This window comes from Metopolophium dirhodum, chromosome 1, assembly GCF_019925205.1.
Source record: "Metopolophium dirhodum isolate CAU chromosome 1, ASM1992520v1, whole genome shotgun sequence".
Lineage (NCBI taxonomy): Eukaryota > Metazoa > Arthropoda > Insecta > Hemiptera > Aphididae > Metopolophium > Metopolophium dirhodum.
The window spans coordinates 41,415,404-41,423,897 of NC_083560.1; the positions used below are offsets into that span (position 1 = coordinate 41,415,404).

The window sequence follows — 8,494 nt, forward strand, 5'->3', positions numbered from 1 at the left end:
AAAACGTAAAAACGATATATTTATTTTAAATTTAAGCCCTGATAAACTAAACTTAAAGCTAAATTAACTTAAAATATGCAATTCTGGTGTCACCAAATGACATTATTATATAATTTTCCACAACAATGTGGACCTACAGTATGGATTGACCGTCGGCTGTGTTCGGATTCAAATCCTTCGATACTATACATATAAAATGAGAGAAGAGGGCGATATAAGCTGCACGCGAACATCATGTTATACATCTATTCAATCTGTATATCATGTTCTTATAAGTATCATGTTCTTACAAATATATTAATTTCGGTTGTATATTATATTATAAAAGTAGGTAGGTACGAAATGGCATGGCGTTAGTGTCACAGGTAACTACATAGTACAAAATATTATTATACAAATAAAATCCTAATAATATATATTATATGAGTCAGCGACATCGGCGTCGACTGATTAAATTCATGGCTTGAAACCGTTTGTAGACTGGCGGGACTTTAAAGTCCCGGCGAAAAAAAAAATTATATAAAATAGTACATTTAATATAGAAAATTTAACATTCCTACGTCCAGGCCTGAGTACAATCTACCAACAGGAGCTAATGAAAATTCATTTTTGAACTGTAACACTCCTACTGATATATTTTTAGTGTTCATGGATTGTATTTTAGAGGACATAGTATATCAGACAAATCTTTATGGAACACAAAATGGTACAAACTTGAATATAAAAATGAAAATATGCTAGCATTTATTGGTATAAATTTTATTATAGGATACAATCGCTTACCTTCGTGGAAAGACTATTGGTCTACTTCCCCTGATTTGGGGGTAAAACTTATTGCTGAATCAATGCCCCGTGCTTTATTTGATAAGATTCTAGTAAATTTGCATTGTAATGACAACACTGCTCTGCCAGATAACAATAAAGATAAACTATTTAAATTAAGGCCAATGATAGACAAAATGAATTCCGTTTTCAAACAGCATTATTTTGGGACAAGGGAAGTGAGTGTAGACGAAAGTATGATCAAATTTAAAGGTAGATCGTCACTAAAACAGTATAACCCAATGAAACCAATTAAAAGAGGATATAAACTGTGGTGCCTAGCTGACCAAAAAGGTTATATAATGAATTTTAAAGTATATCAAGGCAAAGAAGAATTAGTGAATTCTAGTTTTGAAAAATATGGACTTGGGGAACGTGTTGTTCTAGAACTCACAGAACATTTGTGGAATCAAAACCGAGAGGTTTATTTTGATAATTATTTTTCATCTACAATTGTTAATTCAAAAGCTGAAAATTGAAAAAACACTGGGCTGTGGAACAATTCGTATAAATCGAAAAGGGTTACCACTAAATATGACATCTGATAAAACACTAAATCGAGGTGACCACGATTCAAAATATTTGTCAGATGGAACTGCATTTTTCAAGTGGAAAGACAGTAAGCCGGTACATATCATTTCAAACTTCCATGGATCTGAAACGACAACTGTTACAAGGAAAGAAAGAAATGGCACATCACATCCAGTTCCGTGTCCTACAGCAGTTGCTGATTATAATCGTTTCATGGGTGGAGTAGATTTGGCAAATCGATTAAGGGATTTATATAATGTGGAAAGGAAATCACGTAAATGGTGGCACCGTATTTTTTTTGGTCTTATAGATATAATGTTTGTAAACTCATATATTATAGTTTATTGTGATTTATTTGAAAAAATAACTGTTTTGCAATTTCGGAGAGCTGTTGCACAAGGGCTTTTAACAAATAAACAACTAAAAAAAAACCAGTTACCACAAACTCCAAAAAACATGAAACGACGCAAAAATGCATTTTCCATGCCACGAGATGTCAGAACAAGTAATACAGGAGTTCATTGGCCGAAGTTCATAGAAAAAAGAGCAAGATGTGAGGTGTGTAGTTCCAAAGGTGTGGAATCCAGACCATTTTCTATTTGTAATCATTGCAAAGTACATTTATGTCTCAATGAGAAAAAAAATTGTTTTGTCGAATACCCATGAAATTAATTAAATATAAAATTAATATTAATTTTTTTTATTATTTATAAATGTTGTTTTATAGATAATGGTTTTGTCAGAAAATGTCATTAAGTTTATCAGGTTACATTTTTTATTTATACTTAGATATAATGTGTATTCATATTACAAATAGTAATAGAGAACATTTTATGCTTATATTGTAAGATAATTATATTCGTGAAGGAGAAAAATAAACTATAATATGATGATTTTGAGTTATAGTTTTTTTCCACAAACTTCAAATACGTATAAAAACTTGTTTGAAGTTTTAACTGTTTATATTTTAAAAAAATATAATTTAAAAACATCCTTAATTTCATAATAAAAAATCGGTAAAGCACGATTGAGCATAAAACGATTGAGCATAGACCTTTTTAGCAACACGATTGAGCATAGTATATTTTATGCGATGTTGCCACATTCACGTTGCCAACATTTTGTAATTTATTATTTTCTCGTATTATTACACCAATTATTATGATATCTGACGCGAGCCGTGAGCTTTATCGACTTTATCAATTTTATCGACAATGTTATCGATTAATAAATTAGTTCCGGAGCAAAACGACGTTTTAAACATTTAGCATTGGGGGAAAATATAAGATAATTAAGATACAAATCCAAAATTATTATAGAAATAATATCAGTGTTCGATCACCTGTATAGTATATAGTGCGTGTATACTTAGTGCGTTTTTCTATTTTTTTAAAAATATGGATATAACAATTATTTTATCGGAAAGAGGCAAAGAATTGGCCCTAGTTAATTTATACAAGTATAAATTAATTGGAGAGCGAAAAAAAGACAATCTTTTGAGATGGAGGTGTACTAATAATAAATGTTCGGCAATAATGTTCTCGGGCTTAGATAAACGTAAAGTGATTGAAACTGCTGGACAACATAATCACGATAAAAATTCTATTGAGAAAATAGAAACACAAGTTTTAAGAGAAAATTGCAAAAGAAAAGCTGAAGAATCAATTTCCACACGGCCACTTAAAATTATTCGCACCGAACTTTTAAATTCTTCTTCAACATCAAATTTAAACAATCAAAATGTAAGAAATGTACGGAAAGCAATGTATGATAAACGGAAGCAGACCTATCCTAAATTACCAACTTCTTTGGATGAAACAATTCATCAATTAAGTGACTTAAAAAATGAAGAATGTTTTAAATATAAGGGTCAACAATTCATTTACATGCCGACTGATGATAATTTTGTATGTTTAACTACAGAACAAAATCTACAATTTATGACAAATAATTGTACTGAGTATTTTGGCGATGGCACATTTAATTATGCTCCAAAATATTTTATTCAATTGTACACAATACATGGATTTAAAAATGGATACTACTTACCACTTGTTTACTTTTTTTTACAAAATAAAACTAGGTCTACTTATATTAAAATGTGGCAATTTTTAAATAATTTATGTTTGAAATTATGCGAAAAAAGTTTGCAAATTAACACATTTCATGTTGATTTTGAAATTGGAGCTCATCAGGCAATTACAGACGTGTTTGGAAATATTAAAATAATTGGATGTAGATTTCATTTAGGACAATCATGGTGGAAAAAAGTAAGAAACAATTATATAATATAGTACTTTTTTACTAAAATATAATAATTTGTTTGTAGATTGTTGGAAAACCTTCTCTCAGAATAGCATACATGAACAACAGTAATGAACTAGGGAAATGGTTGAAAATGTTTTTTGGTTTGGCGTTTATTTCCCCAGAAGAAGTAGTTGATGCATTTCACGAGTTAATATCAATTTGTCCAAATGATGACGGTTTCATATTTTCTGATTACATTCTACACAACTATATTGAAGATCACTGCCAGTTTCCTCCAAATATTTGGGCGGAAATTCCTTCGCTAAACCCAAGGTTTTTACAATATTTTTTAAAACTTATTATAAAAACTTTTTTACTAATTTGTATTGTTTTATTTAATTTTTTTTAGAACGACCAATGCAGCTGAAAGCTTTCATCGCACGTACAATTCACAGTTTTATTCACCTCACCCCCATGTTCATGCAGTCGTTAGGGTATTGATCGAAACACAAGCGGAAACATCGACTAAGATCAATTCAATTCGACACAAGCCTGGAAAATTACAACCCGCAAAAGAAATTAAAAAAATTGAATTGAATATTCAAGCCTACAGCCAGTTTTTAAATCGTAAGAATACAGAATCTTTATTAATATATTTAAGTCAACTTGGAAACAGATACCAAGGTGTATCAATTTAATTTATTATTATCAAAAAGATCTAGCTATACTTATACTGTATTATAATACGACTGTGACAACTATTTATAAATATTTTGATTTTATTATTTTCATAAGTCATAACTCATAAGTCATAACTATTATTATTATTTTATTATTAACAAAAAGATTTATATACTGTGACAACTATTTATATATTAAATATTGACTATGAAAACATGATATTTTTTTGTCATGTTATATTTTGAATTATTATAATTATTTAAATAAATGTTTTTATACGATACAGTTCAAAATTGAAAATGGCAACGTTGCAGAGTTTTTTATGCTCAATCGTGTTGGTTTTCTTTTGTATTTAAATTTCCTTTGATACGCCGACAATTTATGCTCAATCGTGTCGCAAAAAAGGTGTTTTATGCTCAATCGTGTCGCAGCCATAAAAAATACATTGCTTATATGGGGAAAAAAATTGCTCTATATGGCTGACGGGACTTTTAAGTCCAGACCGTAAATGACTGACGGGACTCATAAGTCCCAGGACAAAAAAAGGATAATGAACTACATTTTTATGTGTTTTCAAAATGTTTCCATTTTTAACATATAAAAAAATAAGGAATTGGCAAAAAAAATTTTTAAGTTTTTAGTTTTTCTAGGTTTGGTCTAGAAAGGGTTAAATTTCAGAAACCTGTATAAACCATTAAAAAACTGAAACCAAAAAAAATTGAAACCCGGTATTATAAATTCAAAACCGAAACCGGAAAAATTGGTTACCAGTATTATAATTTAAAACCGAAACCGAAATAAATTGTGTTAAAACCTAACCTAACCTAACCTAACCGGTATAAATTATAATTTAAAACCGAAACTGGAATAAATTTATATCGGTATAAATTATAATTTAAAACCGAAACTGAAAATATAATATTTAAAAAACTGTATTTTTTTGAACATCTTTGCATCTAGAACATTTTGAAATGTTTACTTTACACAATAGGCGATTCAAATAAATTAATAAACTTTAAATGAACGTAAATAGTCCAGGGCTTGAAACCCATTTTAGAAACCGTTATAAGCCGTTTACAAACTGAAACCGAAAACAAAATCAGATACAAAATCGAAACCTAAGCCGACATTTTTCAATCGGTTTCGAGCCCTGCGAATTGCAATTAATACATACTATATGTATACATGTATAATATAAAACAAAGCATTCGAAATCTGCCATTTAACACCGTCGTCCATGCCATGACCCAGATACATTTTAACATAGGTACCCTACATTGTTTCACGATCGGGCTTAAAAGGATAATTATATATAAGTAATAACTTTAGAAATTTAGATTTTAGGGCGTTGGCGTCGGTGAGTATCTACACATAATATTATAATATTATATTATACCTCTTTCGAAATCATCCACTCTCCGACCTCGGCCACGACACTACTCCGTAGCCAACCAAAGGTATTATGAGACCTTAATGACATCGTCGTGGCGTCCTCGAGGCGTCGTCGTGTCATGTCTATCGCGCCGTGCACATTATACGATATAATTATAGTATACGAATACAGCAATGGGGAGCGGCGCCGGTTGATATATGCCTATAATCTAAATATTACTAAAACTATTGGCACCGTCACATCCATTTTTATTACGGTGACCTGCCACGAGAGACCGACAAGAAAAGTTACTTGCCGATAAATACACGATCAAATTTTTGTAACGGTTATTGGTTTGCCTTGTTTTCATGTTCAATACCTGTACATTCATAATACACGTGCTTAAAACACTTCTTAAAATATACCGTGTATATATAATACACAGCCGTATTTAAGGGGTGGTTCTGGAGGACAATAGCCCATCCTGCCTTATGTTAGGGGACATAAATATTTTTACGGTGATTGTAAAAAAATAAAATGATGTTTTCGAATACGCAATGGAAAATTATAAATTAATAATAAATATATAAATAAATTGTGTAATATTGATTCCCAATCAACAACTGTCGAATATTTTTAGGGCGAATTAGTTTTTTTTTTTTTAAACGATCTCTTTTTTTGTCTAAATACTAAATTGGATACCACAAATTCCTATAATTAGTAATTACTTTGTTGTGGCTTGTCGCTTGTACCACATAGGAGTATCCTATAGAAATATAAACTTTATTATTTTACAATACAATAGCTAAGCAGGTATAGTTATCTACTTATTAAATTCTGAAAAAGGGTACCCGCCGTTTTTCAGGAATTGAAATTCCCCAATGAACTTTTTTCCTAATGGTATTTTGCCAGGAAATCCGAAAACCCGAAATCTTTTTTCCCGAATGACTTTTTCCCGACGGTTATTGTTCCCAAAATAAAAAATTTCAAAATTTAACTAATAGCATATTGTGTGGCAATTTAGAGAAGTGAGTTATTGTCACAACGATTTATTATAAGAATTATATAGAATAACCAGGGGTCGGGACTTAAAGCGTTTGCTTATTTTTATGGATTGACTTAAAATGTAGCAGAGTGTTATAGAAGTGTATGTCGTGTTACGACACGTTCAATTATGAAATTTTAAAGTGCTTTTTACATCGATTTTTCAAAAAAATGCTTATTTCCAGTTTTTCTGGTTATTTTTAGTTTTTTGACCAGTTTTCTACTTTTTTTTTGGTTTATTTTACTGCAAAGTTGTTATTGATAGAATTAAAATTAAATCATTTAATGCAATAATGACGGCAAGATTTAATCAATTAATTTTTTTTTCAACTATTTGTAAATATTATCGTTTACATTTTAATTTTCAGAAAATCCCTCGGAAAATCTATAAATAATAATGCAAATTGTATCGAAAGTGAAGTTTAATTTTTTTTATAATATAAAGATTTATTTATTTATTTTTTGATTTTTTAGTTACAAACTTTTCCTAATCATTATTTTTAGCACAGCTATACAAATTATGTCTATAGTATCTACTTTATCATGTAAAAAGAAAGTTTTTTTTTGATGAAATATTTTTGCTTGAATTTAAGTTTTTCAAATGCTTTTTTAGCGCTTATTTTAATGATTTTAAGTGCTATAAGTCACGGGCCCAAATAGTTGAAAAAAAAATTAATTAATTAAATCTTGCCGTCATTATTGCATTAAATGATTTAATTTTAATTCTATCAAAAACAACTTTGCAGTAAAAAAAAAACCATAAAAAAGTAGAAAAACTGGTCAAAAAAGCAAAAATAACCAAAAAAACTGGAAATAAGCATTTAAAAATTTTGAAAAAATCGACTAAAAAAGCAAAAAAAAGCACTTTTAAATTTCATAATTGAACGTGTAATAACACGACATACACTTCCATAACACTCTGCTACATTTTAAGTCAATCCATAAAAACAAACCAATCAATTATCAACGGCGCCAGACGACACCGCATTGTAACTCTATACTTCAAGACCCCGTCGACAATTTTCCGATCAAGACGTTGGGACATAATAATACAATAAATTACAAGCGGCACCTTTGTCATACCGCTGAAGACAAAATCATAAACACATCAATACGTAAAAGCAGATATCGATGCATATCACCAGAAGAAGGGATTACACCAAAATCATATTTTATAAAGACCCCACGGGATCGACTCGCTAGCAGTTCTTTCCACAAGACGACCCGATGCACAACGTCCACGCCAGTCAGCGTCACGATGACACCTTCTCCATTGCTCAAAGGAGTATCAACCATCATCGATTCAGACGTATATGTATATTGAATTCAACATTCAGTATGACCATCTAATTATATATCCAATATTACTCAACAAATTCACACTTGCATTTCTTAAATCTATTTATCTATATCCACCCCCTTACAATATAAAACTCTGTGACTATCGTCGTATAATAACTTAATTATAATTTTAGATATATACCACACTAATTTAATTATCACTAGATCATAATGATAATTATTTATTTAGAATATAAGCATAATGTTAAGTGCTCATTAACTTAAAATACATTCGATTAGCCGTTGACTGTGTACGACTGCTACGAATGTAGGGATTCTTAAGAACAGAACTTAGATCATAATCATATTTATTTTATTTAGAATATAAGCATAATTTTAGATACATACTACTATAATTTATTTATTTTTAGATCATAATAATATTTATTCATTTAGAATATAAGCATAGTGTTAAGTGCTCATCAACTTAAATTACATTCGATTAGCCGTTGGCTG

The 8,494-nt window shown here is 29.9% G+C and overlaps 2 protein-coding genes across 2 annotated transcripts; both read left to right on the forward strand.

Moving 5' to 3' along the window:
- Positions 1-347: 347 nt before the first annotated feature.
- LOC132938729 (piggyBac transposable element-derived protein 3-like) lies at positions 348-2,019 on the forward strand. Its single transcript, XM_061005743.1, has 5 exons — positions 348-352; positions 543-706; positions 769-1,244; positions 1,291-1,627; positions 1,742-2,019. Exons 1-5 carry the CDS (start codon positions 348-350, stop codon positions 2,017-2,019), a joined length of 1,260 nt encoding a protein of 419 aa, XP_060861726.1.
- Positions 2,020-2,370: 351 nt separating this feature from the next.
- Positions 2,371-4,350, forward strand: LOC132935771 (uncharacterized). Its single transcript, XM_061002385.1, has 3 exons — positions 2,371-3,623; positions 3,683-3,933; positions 4,010-4,350. Exons 1-3 carry the CDS (start codon positions 2,751-2,753, stop codon positions 4,296-4,298), a joined length of 1,413 nt encoding a protein of 470 aa, XP_060858368.1. The 5' UTR covers positions 2,371-2,750; the 3' UTR covers positions 4,299-4,350.
- The last annotated feature ends 4,144 nt before the right edge of the window (positions 4,351-8,494 follow it).